Here is a 16156-nt window from a genome sequence, read left to right as displayed (position 1 = left end):
CACATATTTCTCAGAACCAAACAATTTGTATAGTCGAATTGACAGTATATGGATTACTAAGGATATGACAATTGAAGCAGAGAATGCCAAAATATTACCAAAAACACTTACAGATCACAATCCAGTATCATTAACTCTTAAAGGAAAAGAGGAGAAAGGGGAAAAAGGTGGAGAATGAATGTTTTATTATTAAAAAATGAAAAAGTAATACAAGGAGCCAGAAAGTTGATGAAGGAATATTTTGAAAACAATTGGAGGAAAGGGACAGATGTTAAAACAGTGTGGGATGCTGGGAAGGCAGTTGTTAGGGGATATTTCATACAACAAAACTCAATAGCATATAAGAATAAAGAAAAAAAGAAAAGGGAGCTTTTAGAAGAAATTAAAAGGAAGGAAAAATTGGCCTATGCAAGCAAAAATAAAGAGAGATTAAATCAAGAAATTAAATTACTGAGAGTAGAATATAATAATATTATAGAACAGGAGGTAGAACAACAAATCAAATTTTGGAAATATAAAAAATTTGAATGGGCAAATAAACCAGGCAAGATCCTTGCCTGGCAATTAAAGAAACAAAGAAATGAAAAATTAATAAATAAAATAAAAGTAGAAGAGAGGACAATAAGGGATATGACAGAAATTAAAAAAGAATTTGAAAAATATTACAAAAAAAATCAAAAAGATGAAGTGCCAATAGAAGAAATAGAGGAATATATAAAGAAAAATAAATTAATAGAGATAGCAGAAGAAGACCATAAATTATTAAATGAACCATAGAATCAACCATAGAAATTAAGGAATCAATTCAATTAAGGAATCAATTAAGGAATCAATTCAAAAATAGGGAAATCCCCAGGTCCAGATGGCATACCAGCAGAATACTACAAAGAAATGTTAGATGAATTAATCAACCCACTAAAAGAAGTAATAGAGAAAGCAGTAGAGAAGGGGAATATTCCAGACTCTTGGACTCAAGCGTATATAACGCTCCTGCCAAAACAAGGTACGGATTTGGAATCTGTCTCAAATTATAGACCCATTTCATTGTTAAATTCGGATTATAAAATTTACGCAGGATTATTGGCTAACAGGTTGAAATTTTTTTTAGGAAAAATAGTACATAAAAATCAGGCTGGATTTGTGGAAGGTAGACAGATAAAGGATAATATTAGAAATATAATAGACATAATGGAATTTCTACAAGTAAGAAGAGATAAACAAGCAGCCCTGATTTCAATCGATGCGGAGAAGGCTTTCGATAAAATCTCATGGGAATTTATGAAAAAACTATTAAAAGAATTGTGTCTAGGTGAAAAATTCCAAAAAGGTATAAATGCAATATATGACGAACAGAAAGCAAAAATTATAATTAATGGAGAGTTTGGAGAAGAAATCAACATCTTTAAAGGTACAAGACAAGGCTGCCCCCTATCCCCAATGTTATTTATAATAGTATTAGAGGTTCTATTAAAGAAAATAAGGTAGGACAACCAAATAAGAGGAATAGCAGTTGGTGAAAAAAGATACAAGTTAAGAGCCTTTGCAGATGATGTTATGATCACAACAGAAAATCCCCTACAATGTACACCTAGAATATTGGAATGCATAAACAAATATGGCAGATTAGCAGGATTCAAATTAAACTATGGGAAAACCAAAATACTAGTGAAAAATATGGAAGAAAAAGATAAAGTGAAATTACAGGATTGGAAATTAAAAAGAAAATAAGGTATCTTGGAATAAATTTAACAACAAACACTATAGATTTAAGTAATGAGAACTATGGGAAAACATGGAATGAAATAAAAAATGACTTGCAAGTATGGGGAAAATTAAATCTTTCCTTACTAGGGAAAATATCGGTAATAAAGATGAACATATTACCAAGGATGATGTTTTTATTTCAAAGTATCCCAATACTAGGAGGAGATAAATGTTTTAATAACTGGAAAAGAGATTTGGCTAAATTCGTATGGTCAGGGAAAAAGCCAAGAATAAAACACAAAATAATGATAGATAAGAAGGAGAGAGGAGGATTTGGTCTCCCAGACATGGAGTTATATCATGATGCGGTGGGTCTGACCTGGCTAAAAGAATGGATCAAATTAGATGACTCGGATGTATTGGATTTAGAGGGAGTAGAGACGAGATTTGGATGCAATGCCTATCTAATAGATGAAAAAGTCAAAGTACATAAAGGCTTCCTAGGGCATATAGTCAGAAGGTCTACGACTTCCGGGTTGGTGCCATCGTTTAATGGCGGATTCCCTCCGAGCTCCGGAGGGAATCGGCTCCGTAGAGTTTGGGTCTGGCCGCTGCGGCGAAGCGGGGACCCTTAAAATCACAGGCGCGAAAGCCTGTGAAAACAGAGACTCAGCAGGCACCATTTGCGCCCCCCCCCCAATCCGTGAAGGAGCCTTTTTAAAGGCTTCGGAACGGGGACGGGGTGAGGCGTGGTGCTGAGAGTACTCCCTCGCCTACGGAGTGAAGCCGCAAGCCATTGACAGAGAGCGCTGACTTTTTCCTTGGATCAATCAGACTTTAAAACATCAACCCGTGAGTAATATGGAAATTTGAACCTTAAAATTATTTTTTGGATCAGGAACGACCTGGGAAGGGTTAAAAAGGAGGTCCCCCCCCCTCTTTGTACACAATCTAAAGCAAAGGACCTGTCAGCTGAGGTCGAGAGAATTTTTCTTTGTTTTTACTATAAGATCTTAACTTCACGGTTCTGACATTATAAGAAGATTTACTGGAGGATAAAAGATAAATTTTGGGAGCTGAAATTTCACACACACACACCCCCCCAGACCCGGGAGCGTCCTGCGAGAAAGCCTGCTGATGTAATATTGAAGAGTTTGACAGCTGTCAAGTTAGCTGTCAGACAGTTAGCTGTTAATGAAAAAAGAGAACTTTGTTTTTGTTGCCTCTGCTGGTTTATTTGTTACAACTTGCTGAAAATAAGGAAGGACTGACACAAAATAACTGGACTTTCGGTTTTGAGCTGAAAGGAATATTAAGGAACTAAAATCCCCCTAGAGGGGTTCTAGTGACATTACAGGAATGGCCGGAGGATGGAAAATTCAAGCAGAATTGGACAGAGCATTTGTTCTCTTGGGAAAGTTACAAGACCAATACAATGTTTTGGCTACAGAGGCTTCAGCACTATGCTTGACAGTAAATAACAGTGTTGAATCTGATAAGGATTTGAAACAGGAAGCCCATTCAACTGAAAAAATAGATGAAACTGAACAAACAGATGAAACTGAAAGTTTTGACAAGATGGAGCAACATGTCGCTTTAGAAGGAAATGAAGGAGGAGCTGGAATTCTGCAGATGTCAAAGGAGAGATGCAATTTGAGGCCTGACATGATGACAAAAGAGGAAAATAAAAATTTTGTGGAAAGCCTGGCCTGAATTGGTGACTGAAAACTGGAGAGATCTCCTTTTGTGGAGATCTGAAGACCTGAGGATTATAAATTTGCTGAAGGTGAAAGTTGGAGCCTTGGGGACTTTTGGATTTGAAAGGAATATGAAACAAGTGTTGGAGTACCCCATAGGCTTTGTTTCTAAATATGGAGGTCTGGCTGGAAGCAACATGGATCCTGTTGGGCCGGAGCCTCTCCGAGTTTTGGGGTTTAATATTAAAGACTATCAAAAAGACCGGCAGAGAAGAACTGAGAGAGATTTAAGGGCCTTGGACGTGAGATTTCCAGGCTAAATAACATATAAAGACTGATGGATATTGGTTGGGGACTGGAACCGGGAAAAGGGTGGGTGGAGTTTGGGAATCCAAAGGGTATACAAATACAATCTGTTTTGTTTTTTATATTTTTGCTAGTTGTATGGAAATTGGGAAAACCGTGGAAGGGAAATTTTGGTCGACTTTAGGAAAAAGGTTTAAGAATAATGAATGAGGTATAAATAGTGATGTAAATTTGGATAAGTTAAAATTGGTTTTTTTTTTAATTAAATAGAAATAAGGTTTGTAAAAGTAAACTGAGGAAATGGAAGAAAGAAGAAAAGAATAATAACAGTATGTTAAAACAAATTATTAAGTTAAAGTGGAGATATAAGTTAAGGACTTGCTGAATTGACAATCTAAATTGGAATACAAGAAGGGGAGGTGCGAGCAGGTCTGAGAAATAAGGTTAAAGAAAATAAGTAATTGAAACTTTATGTGTTTTTAATTGTTGTTAAGTTTTGAATTTTTTGTATTTTTGTGTTGTTTTTATTTTCTTTATTTTTGTTTTTGATTTTTATATGTATGCTGAAAATACCAATAAATATTCATTAAAAAAATATATAGTCAGAAAGTCTATATATAAAATATGGGAGAAACATAAAAGACTCCTAGAACCGAAAACTCCCTGGTGGGCATCGGCAGCAGAAATTGTCGTATTGAAAAAATTAAATATGAAATAAAATTGGGTTACCTATAAAACTGTATTAAAGGAAGAAAACGGAGAATTGGAATTAAAGGATTATACAGAAATTAAAGCTCATATTAGTGATTGGTTCCAATATATTCAAATTAAGTATAGATTAGCAAAAGACAAAAAGTTAGGATTTGAAAAAGAAATATCAAAATTTGATAAATATTTAATACAAGAAAAATAAAAAATATATCTAAATTGTATAATCTGATCTTAGAGTGGGAAACAAAGGATGAATTGGTTAAAGCATCAATGATTAAATGGGCGCAAGATATTGGGAAAAATATTATGTTTGAACAATGGGAAAAATTGTGGAAAGAAGATATGAAATTCACTGTGTTATATACTGAAAGAAAATTACCTCAAAATACAACATAGATGGTATTTAACACCTGAAAGAGTAACAAAAATGAATAAAAATTGTAGCGATGTCTGCTGGCGATGCAACACTGGAAAAGGTACTATGATACATATATGGTGGAATTGTTTAAACATCAAACAGTTTTGGGAAATAATATATAACGAAATGAAAAAAAATGTTTAGATATTCATTTAGGAAAACACCAGAAGGTTTTCTATTGGTTTTCTAAAGGAAGACAAGACCTTATATTTATACGCAACAGTAGCCGCAAGGCTATTGATTGCAAAAAACTGGAAAAGTGGTATTGTACCGACAGAAATAGAGTGGCGTGCCAAATTATTGGAGTACTACAATATATCCAAAACAATGGGAGAAATTGGAAGGAACTCAAAAGAGAAGATAGATAGGGACTGGAAGGTGTTTAAAAGATACTTGCAAAACCATATCGAAAAATCAGAACTCCTATTAGAATAAACAAGTTCTGTTTGAAATACTGAATAAGATGGATAACAATGTGTAATAGAAAAAGAAGTATGAAATTAGGCTAAAGGTGTGTGAAAGAAAGTAATAGAAGTGGAAAGAAATTGCAATTGAGTAGATTGGAAGTCTAACACAAAGGTGGGGTGAGGGGTAAGGGATGGTGGTGGGAAAAGGAATTATTGGTGGGATTGAGTGTAAGTATGTTTGAACACTTTTAAGGATTGTATGAAATGTATGTTTGTATGCTTGTATATCTGTAATATATGTGTATTAATGATGAACTATTTTAACAATAAAAAAAAGAAATCAAATGTACAGAAAATAAATCTGAAAACGTTTTACTGTCTTCAGAACTCAATATAGGCAGCAATTGTTTGCTGCTGTCCTAAGCCCACTTAATTTGGAGTAAGTCCTATTCACATTAATGGATCTTACTTCTGAGTAAGTGTTATGGGCAGGCAGCAAGCAGCCCTGAGCAAACAGAATGGCTGCCTGGCTGCCTAGCCAGTGTGTAACCAAGCATTACACTGCAGTCAAACCCATTTAAAGTGCTGGTTTTGACTTATAAAGTCTTAAAAGGCTTAGGACGTCAATATCTCAAGGACTGCCTCTCCCCATATGAACCTACCTGGACCCTGCAATCTGAGGCTTTTCTTCGTGTGCCTTCTCCACAATGGGTGGGAACATACATATACATTACAGCATATATAAAAACATACTAAAACATCAAACATTAAAAACTTCCTAATACAGGGCTGCCTTCAGATGTCTTCTAAAAGTTAATGTAGTTCTTTATTTGACATCTGAAGAGAGGGTGTTCCACAGGGAGGGTGCCACTATCGAGAAGGCCCTCTGCCTGGTTCCCTGTTCCTTTGCTTCTTGCAGTGAGGGAACCAGCAGAAGACCCTTGGAGGACGACCTCAGTGTCCAGGCTGAACAATGGGGGTGGAGGCACTCCTTCAGGTATACTGGGCCAAGGCTGTTTACTGTAAATGAGTTTAGTATCTCATTTACACTTCTGCAAATTTTTGTTCAATTTTATGAACAAGTTTTCTATCTGCAGTCATGCTTGTAATGGATGTGACATGATTTGCACTTAGGTGTTTTGTTGATGCTTTATTAAAAATCTCAGGTGAGTACAGGTAAGTGTATTTTTTTCATACAGCAGGATTGATAAAATTTTCAATGTGAACTGTTTGCAAAGGAAATGATTTCTAATAATTTAAAAAATGCTTGTGTTTTCTATAACGGATGTGGCACTGTTACGTAACGGATATGACAAGCAATATACCAGTTTTCACCTTTTATTATTACTCAAGCAATCAATATTCATTGTAAAACAAGAGATAAGTTATCATTAAACAAAAACTGAGTAAAAGTTGCATTAAACACTGACAAAAATATGAACCATAAAATATTGTCTGATGTAAGCTAACGAGAGGAATTTTTTTATTATTACATTTATTTTAAACTTAGTGTGAATGGAAGCAGTTCTTCTGGTGGCCTTGGATCATCATTTGATGAACTACCATCTTCAGAAGGGTCACTGTACATATGTTCATTAGTCCTAGATGTCTCGTTAAGTGTGATGCTAACTTGTGGCACTTCAGCATTTGCTGTTTTGCTAACCAGTATATGATTTTCATCATAGGGTTGAAAGTGGTGGGATGTTTGGATGCCAGTCACGTTGGTGACATTATTCCACCTCTCATCAATAAATGGTGTGTCTGACTTCACTTTCTTTTGAGTAACAAACAAGATGTGCTTCTGTCAACTTTAAATTGTAGAAGTATTATTAAGGGGGAAACAAACTTTGGGGGGGGGGGGAAACAAAGTTACAAGTCCTCATGCCTGCAGAGAAAAGCTATATTTCACCAATGTTTTTAATTTTTTTCTATTAAAAATTATCTTTTAACTTCTTGCATTGCATAGGTGTTGAACCTCTGAGAAAGCAGCCTCCGAAATTCTGGGTCAGGCCTCGTTTTGAACCCATACATTTTGTAGCTAGCAACACTCAAGATGGAGGAATGGAGCCACCTTCAGAGAACCAAGTGCAGGTGGCCAGTGAGAACATCACAACCCAGCAAATACAAAACTATGCCGATCGGGTTTTCAGCAGCTTCAACATGCTGGATGGGGGCACTCATTGTTCCAGTTCAATGAGTTTAGGTTATGGAAGTAGCCAGGCTAGCCAGACACAAGCCAAAGTAGTTTCTAAAAGCAAAGACTCTTCTGGTAGTGGTGTTGCAGCGGTTTCGGTGGGGGCTTCTCTTCTCCAGGCCACCTCTGAAATGTTTCCCAAGTCAGTTCTAACAGCCAAGCAGTGTTTCATTAACAAACTTGTAATGGCAGTCCACAAGAGTCTTGCTAGCTTTGATGTTAGCAGTGGGACAGACAAAATTAACTACACTTACCTCTTGACACGGTCCATACAGGCTTGCAAGACAAACCCTGAGTATACTTATTCTCCCTTGAAAGATCTTTCCCCTGGGGATTTTCCCAAAAACAAGAAGCTCCTAAAAGATGGCTTTGCTTGTGAGGTGAGGTGCCAGAATGTGTATCTGACCACAGGGTATGCTGGCAGCAAAAACGGATCCAGGGACCGAGCAACGGAACTAGCAGTGATGCTGCTGCAAAAGCCCGTGGAGGTTAAAGTTGCCCAGCGGAAGTTCAAGAACACCACCCAGGAGGATTTAGTGCTGTGTGAGAGTGGCACATCTCCCCTTGAATTCCCGCCAGCTCTCAAGCAGCTAGATGACTTTATCGCTGCCATGAAAGAATGCACACCTGGGCAGCCAACCACCAACATACAGCAGGGTCCCAGTTCAGCCAAACATTGGACTAACTTTGTTCTCACAGAAAACGCCAGTGATGCCATTGGGATTCTGAACAATTCAGCTTCCTTTAACAAAATGACCATTGAATACAAATATGTCCTGATGCCAAACCGCTTGTGGCACTGCAGTGTCTATCTACAGGACCACTTTTTAGCTGAAGGGTATGGCACAAAGAAAACCAGCAAGCATGCTGCGGCAGACGAGGCACTGAAAATTCTCCAGAAGACCCAGTCCAATGCTGGGGTCACCAAAGCAGTCCATGTTCAGAAAGTTGGTGAGGCTGCCCGAGATTCTGCCAAGAAGAAGGATCTGAAGGACCTTGTTGTATATGAGAACTCCATGAACCCTGTGTGCACGCTGAATGACACAGCTCAGTTCAACAAGATGACTGTGGAGTACGTCTTTGAAAGGATGACAGGGATGCGGTGGAAGTGCAAGGTATTGCTGGAAAATGAATTAATAGCTGAATCAATTGGAGTCAAGAAGACTGTCAAGCATGTTGCAGCTGAAGAGGCTGTCAAAATCCTGAAGAAAACCCAGCCAACAGTTGTCAACAACCTGAAAAAAGGCACTATTGAAGATGTAATCTCAAGGAATGAGATCTGTGGGCGATCAGCAGAAGAAGCGTTGAAGCAGCAGATCAAGGAAGATAACATCGGGAATCAGATTTTAAGGAAAATGGGCTGGACAGGTGGCGGCTTGGGCAAAAGTGGAGAAGGGATCCGGGAGCCGATTGCTGTGAAGGAACAGTTCAAAAGGGAAGGGCTTGGGCTGGACATTGAAAGGGAGTTGAAAATCACAAAGAAAGATATTGAACAGATCATCCAGAATTATGCCTTCTCAGACAGTAAAATTGATCTGACTTTCTCGACAGAATTGACCAATGATGAACGCAAACAGATACATCAGATAGCCCAAAAATATGGTCTTAAGAGCAAATCCCATGGCCAGGGTCGTGATAGATACCTGGTGGTTAGCCGAAAGAGGCGCAAAGAAGAATTGCTAGACCAGCTAAAGCAAGATGGCCAAGTCGGACATTATGAACTCATTATGCCACAGGAGAAATAAGCCCTGAGGGCCATCCGTTTCTTCTGAGGATGTCCAAACTGAGGCTGAATTCTCCATTAAACACAGCAAAGGCTGCATATTATGTGAAAAATGATTATAAACTATTTTACTTGCTCATTTAGTTTTTAAGCTTTATTTTAAACACTTTAACTTTTAAAATCATAGTTCTTTCCAAATATATGTAGTGCAATCTGGATAACTTTAGTACAGTTTACCTGTTTTATGCAATTTATTGGAAATGGCTTGTGGTAATGGCAGAAAATCAAGTCAGAAGGAAAGTTCATACACCATTTAAAAACAAAAGCATGAGAACTTCCGGTTGATCGCTACTCACGAACAGACGCATCTCCTCCACTCTCCCGCACTGGGGGCGAACACGTTTGGTAGCGGAGCTAAGAAGGGGGGGACCAAGGCTACGGGAACCCCAAAGTCTTGGGAGGGGATCCAGAGATGAAATGGAATTGCTTTGGTGCAGAGAAGAGGACCCTTGAACGGCAGGGAGAGGGAGAACTTCTCGGGCACTAGATCCAGTGATCCTCTGCTGCCGAGAAGCCCAAGTACGCGGGTATGTAAGAGGCTTTACTTCCGACAGACTGAAGCACACCTAACCGATTAGCCTACACAATCAATGAATTTGCTACCTAGTGATTAATAAATGAATTTATGCAGTACAATGTGCTTAGAAGAAATGAAGGCTTTCCGGAATTTTTTTATTATTTGACAATGAGCTACAACGGAATGATTTGAGATGAAGGACGTCTACTCCATTAAAAAACCCAAATTATTTGTGCCTTATTATACTGATGCTATGAACACTTTATGAATTTATATAAATATTAGTGGTGCGACAGAGATGCAGAGAGGAACAAACTGAGACAAAAAAAGATAAAGAGACATTCCCAACAAGGGGGAAAAAGTGACCAGCAAGAAGCAGAGAGACTCCGCAGCACATATATAATTTTGTTTCATTTTTATATATCCTTGGTAGCTGACTAGGAAAAAAGGGGACAAAGCAACTAAGAAGAGGTAGTAAGGTCAGGATTCCATCCACCAGGCAACAAAAAATAAGAAGCTGTTTGCAGCCTGTGGCGGCTGCACAAAGATACACTGACGGCTGAGTGGTGGAGCGGCTTATAAAGCCGGAATTTGCCAAACATCTATCCACCCTCTCAAAAGTTACTGTGCAAGGCAGTCCCTATTCCCAGTTTCCTCTTGTTGGTCACTGTGAAGTTTAGGCTGGACTGATTGTGTATTTGCTGACTCATGCAGTCCGACATCTTTTTTGCATCGCGAAACGGAAATGAACTGGATCAAGAGACACTGAAAGCTTAAATTGAAAACGTAGACAAGGGAGTGATTTTCCAAGGGCGACATCTATCGAACAAAAATCTGCATCTCACCGAGATCTAAGACTGAGCTTATTGGAAGAGTGACACCCAGTCGCTGCTCAAGAGTACTACACTGTGCTTTTTCAAACTGAACGTGCTCCTCTGCTGTCTCTCTATTACCCTTACATACTCCTCACTCTCAACCACATTCCCCACTTGCCTCCATTACCTCTTTCTCAGCTTATTCTATTTATTATAATTCCCATTTTCCCCTCCTCCTTTCTCTTCCTTTCTCTTCCTTTCTCTTCCTTTCTCTTCCTTTCTCTTCCTTTCTCTTTCTTTCTCTTTCTTTCTTCTTCCTTCTATTCCTCTGTGTGTGTGTGTGAGTGTGTGTGTGTGTGTGTGTGTGTGTGTGTGTGTGTGTGTGAGAGAGAGAGAGAGAGAGTGTGTGTGTGTGTGTGTGTGTGTGTGTGTGTGTGTGAGAGAGAGAGAGAGAGAGAGAGAGGGTGTTCCCTACTGAGTGCGTGTTATTCTATATATTTGAATGAAAGTCATCTTATGGAGTTACTAAAATGTACTTAATCGAAGCCTAGAATTGATACTAATGTTTAAATTAAGACAGAATCAGTGATTGTAAGATTGGTATTAATTTGAATTATTAGAGAGGGTTGATGGTGTGTTTTTTATTGAAAAATGGTGGAAATCAATTGAAACCCAGGGTGTAATCAATTTTTAAGGTTAATTAGTGAATCAGGGTAATCTATTTTGAATCATTAGGGAAAATTAATAGTAATGAATAATAAAAAGCCTTCACATCCTGGCCCTTCAGTAGTTTCACCATCTCAAATTAGGAGATGTTCTGCCAATGATCTGGACTCGACGCTAGATATTAGAATTAATTTTAGGCTTAAGATATTCAAGATTTAAAAAACAATGTTCTTTTTCAATTTTTAAAATTAATTTTCCCAATTTTTGACAAATACAACATAACACAAAAGGGCAAAACATATAGAAAACAAACAAACATAGAAAATGTCTTCCAGTCCAAATCTAACCTAATATCCATTGTTAGGTGACTTCCTCAGAGCCTTCCTGACTGATTTTCATTAAGACTCATTTTAGCAATTTTCCAATATACATTTTCTAACATAATTAACCTAGTTCAGATTAGTAACTTCCTTACTTTTCATCATGTTCTCAAACCATGTTGTTGTTTAGTCGTTTAGTCGTGTCCGACTCTTCGTGACCCCATGGACCAGAGCACGCCAGGCACTTCTGTCTTCCACTGCCTCCCCCAGTTTGGTCAGACTCATGTTTGTAGCTTCGAAGACACTATCCAACCATCTCGTCCTCTGTCGTCCTCTTCTCCTTGTGCCCTCAATCTTTCCCAACATCAGGGTCTTTTCCAGGGAGTCTTCTCTTCTCATGAGGTGGCCAAAGTATTGGAGCCTCAGCTTCACGATCTGTCCTTCCAGTGAGTACTCAGGGCTAATTTCCTTAAGAATGGATAGGTTTGATCTTCTTGCAGTCCATGGGACTCTCAAGAGTCTCCTCCAGCACCATAATTCAAAAGCATCAATTATTCGGCGATCAGCCTTCTTTATGGTCCAGCTCTCACTTCCATACATCACTCAAACCATAATATTATACAATTCCATATCTCTTAATCCTAAGCCAATTTAATACTTGCAAATATGTCTACTTATAAAATATTATATTTAGCTAATTAATCCTTAAATTTCTTCCAATCTTCTTGATATTTCTCTTCCCTCTGATCGCAGATTCTTCCAGTAAGGTCTGCCAGCTCCAGAAAGTCCAACATTTTCATCTGCCAATCTTCCACCGTAGGTATTTGTGATTTCCAGTTTGTGATTCCATAGCAATGCTGCAGATGCAGAGGAGAGAGAATACACTGAGATTTAGAGGCTTACTGGAGAATGCAGAGGAAATAATTGAACAAAAATTTCCTAAAGAACTAGCAGCATGGTTAGAACTGGAGGAATCAGAAGTAATACCAAAAATAGAAAAAGCCTTTAGAGTCAAGTCAAGTGAAGCCAAAGTGAACAACTGGCCGGCAGATTATTTAGTTTCCTTTAATTCTATGGACTTTAGAAATAAAGTTCTTCAAACTAGTAACAAGATGAAACTAAATATTGAAGGAAACAACATTATTATTCACAAAATTATCCCAAATTGATTGATAAAAAGAGACAATTATAAACCTCTAGCTGAGGCCTTGAAAGCAAAGGCAGTGGACTATAGATGGTAGTACCCCGAAGGCATCTCCTTTTTCTTCAAAGGTAAACGAAGAAAGTGCCTGTCAGCACTAGAAGAGAGAGCTTGGAGGAAAGAGACAACTTGGGGGGGGGGAGCCAGAGGAATTGGAGTCAATGGCCACAGCAAACAGAAGCTAATATGGGAATCCAGCTCAGAAATTAAGTTAAAGTTTCTGGTGTATATTGAGAAATTTTGGTTGCGTTGATATTTTCTTTTTAAATTGCTGTATTATTGGTTGGAAATAAAGTATGGATCTTAAAATTATTACTTGGAACGTGAATGTCCTAAATGAAAAATCAAACAGGAATAAGGTAGAACATATTTTGGTAAAGCAAACATATGATTTTATTTGCCTCCAAGAGACTCATGTTGTGAAAAAACATAAAAGAGTATTAATTAATAAAAGATTAGGACTAGATTTTATTTCATCAAATAAGGAAGAGAGGGGTGGTGATCTATTTAAGACCGCAGTTGGAACCTAAACTGCTTTATAACGATGAAGAAGGTAGAATAGTGATTGTTGAGGTAAAGATCAAAACTGAAAAAATAACTGTTATTGGAATATATGCACCAAACGAAAGGAAAGCGGAATTTGATCACTCTCTGGAAGAAAAAGCAGTAGAATACCTTGGGGACAAAATCATTTTGCTAGGTGACTTCAATGGAGTAGTCAATCCGGGCATGGACAGAACAGCAAAGGAAAAAACCATTGAGACAAGATAAACTCCAAGCCTCCTTCTTTCATTTAATAGACCTCCTGAATTTGAATGATACCTGGAGGCTTAAACATCCAATAGAGAAAGAGTTTACTCATTACTCGGATTCCCAGAAATCAGACAGAAGAATAAACGCAATCTGGGCTTCTAAAGAATTATTGTGTAATATTATAAAAGTTGAAATCCACCCAAGAACAATCTCAGATCACAACCCAGTATGGGCTGAACGATGAAAAGATAGTACAGAAGGCCTAGCAAACTTTAGAAGAATATTTTAAATTTAATTTAAATCAAGGAACGGATATAAAAACGGTTAGGGATGTGAGTAAAGTGGTCTTAAGAGGTTTTTTTATCCAACAAAGTGCTTAAAGGTAAAGGTAGCCCTGACCATTAGGTCCAGTCGTATTAGCAGTTTGAAAGCATGTCAAAGTGCAAGTAGATAAATAGGTACCGCTCCAGCGGGAAGGTAAACGGCGTTTCTGTGCGCTGCTCTAGTTCGCCAGAAGCGGCTTAGTCATGCTGGCCACATGACCCGGAAGCTGTACGCCGGCTTCCTCGGCCAATAAAGCAAGATGAGCGCCGAAACCCCAGAGTCGGTCACGACTGGACCTAATGGTCAGGGATCCCTTTACCTTTTTATTGCAGAATTAAAAGGGCAAGTAAATGAAGTGAGGACCAAGACACAGTCTTTGGATGACTCAGTTTTAAAAGTTCAGAAAGAAATCAAGGAGACAAGGAGAGATAGGGACAAAACCAAACAAGAAGTAAAAGAGTTGACAAAACTGCATGAAGAGACCTTGGACACTCTTGCTATGCTTGAAATGAAGCAAAAGGAATTGAATTTGAGATTCAGAGGCATGCCGGAACAGGAGGGGGAAGATAGTAAAAGCAGATTAATCATTGAAATTGCAAAATGGTAAAAAATGAAATGAAAATGTGGCATTTACAATTGATAAAATATTTAGAATTAAAATTAAATCGACTAAAGGGGGGGGGGAATCTCAGGAGACTGTATTTTTTTCCAATTCTAGAGAAATGGAAGATTTAATTCTAAGGACAAATCAAGAGAAAAAACTCTGCATAGATGAAAAGATTATCATAATTTATAAAGAAGTCCCCCAAAGATTTAGGAATAAACACCAAGCTTACAATGACTTGGTTGATGTTCTAAGGAAGAACAAAATTATGTATAAGTGGGAGTTCCCGGAGGGGATCTCCTTTTATAAAGACAAGAAATTCAAAATGAAAACCCACAGGACATTGCAAAATTTTGGAGGAAGTATGCAAAGGAGCTTGGGGAAAAGCAGAACAAAACACTAGCACTAGGAGAGGAAGAAGAAAAAGATTTGGATGAAGAAAAAGAAGAATCATAAAAATAAAAAATTATTATTTTAAATTTAAGCAACATCACAATGGGGATGAACATTTTAACATGGAATGTAAATGGACTAAATAATAAAGTGAAAAGAAATAAAACTGAACATGTATTTAAAAAGCAAAATTTAGATATAATTTGTTTACAGGAAACTCATGTTGCAAGGAAACATAGAAGAATTCTGAGAAATAAGAGATTGGGTAAATAATTTATTTCATCAGATGTTAATAAAAGTAGAGGTGTAGTTTTGTATATAAGGAAGAATTATGATCCACAGCAAATCTTCAAGAATGAGGACGGGAGGATAATTGCGGTACAGGTCACATTGCAGGATGAGAAGTTGATTGTAGTAGGAATCTATGCACCTAATGAAGGGAAATCAGAATTTTATAAATCATTAGGGGAGAATTTATTTGAACATATGGACCAAAAAATTATATTGATGGGTGATTTCAACGGGGTGATCTCAATGGAAATGGACAGGACGGAAATGAAAAGGGATACAAATCAAGGGAGATTACCCAACTCATTCTTTATGTTAGCAGAAAATTATGATTTGATTGATATATGGAGGTTGAAGCACCCATTAGAAAAGCAATTCACTCACTTTACAGAACCAAATTAAAGTTCAAGAAGAATTGATTATATGTGGACTTCCAAGGACTTGACACCAAGAGTTATGAAAGTTGAAGTTCTTCCAAGAACTCTCTCAGCTCATAATTCAATAATTTGGGAGTTGAAAGGTATTGAGGAAACTTCCTTCAGGTGCAGAATGAATGACGGCTTCCTAGATGATCAGGAGGTTACAAAGAAGGCCCTGAAAGCACTTGCAGATTACTTTGAGATAAATTTAAGTAAAGGTACGGACTTGAATACTGTGTAAAGCGGCTATGAGAAGCTTCCTAATACAACAAAATGTTTTTAAAAGGAATATAAGAGAAGAAAGGAGATTTTAAAACAAATTATGGAAAGTGGAAAGTAGTTAGCAAAAAAGAACTGGGAATAAAGTTAAGCAGAATATAAAAATGTTGCAAGCCCAATTTTCAATAATGATAAATCAAGAAGTTGAATGGAAGATAAAATTTCTAAAACAAAGGAATTTTGAATTTGCCAATAAACCTGGTAAACTACTAGCGTGGCAATTAAAAAAAGAGCAAAGCAAAATACAATAACTAAATTGAGGAGAAATAGAAAATCAGAGAGATCAGGAAGAATTTCCAAAAAAATGTAAAAATTTATATAAAGCAGAGAAATTTAGTAAAGAGAAAATAGAGTACC

The 16156-nt window shown here is 37.5% G+C and overlaps 1 protein-coding gene across 1 annotated transcript in view; it reads left to right on the top strand.

The window, feature by feature from the left end:
• Positions 1-10818, top strand: part of LOC309361135 (NF-kappa-B-repressing factor-like) — a 37126-nt gene extending 26308 nt beyond the window's left edge. The window contains exon 3 of the mRNA XM_081896090.1: positions 7210-10818. Within this exon, the coding sequence (XP_081752216.1) occupies positions 7210-9182 (1973 nt within the window). The 3' untranslated portion in view covers positions 9183-10818. The remainder of the gene's footprint in view (positions 1-7209) is intronic.
• Positions 10819-16156: the final 5338 nt, after the last annotated feature.

Source organism: Podarcis melisellensis, assembly GCF_964234715.1.
Source record: "Podarcis melisellensis genome assembly, chromosome: W".
Lineage (NCBI taxonomy): Eukaryota > Metazoa > Chordata > Lepidosauria > Squamata > Lacertidae > Podarcis > Podarcis melisellensis.
This window is presented reverse-complemented; position numbering and strand designations above follow the sequence as displayed.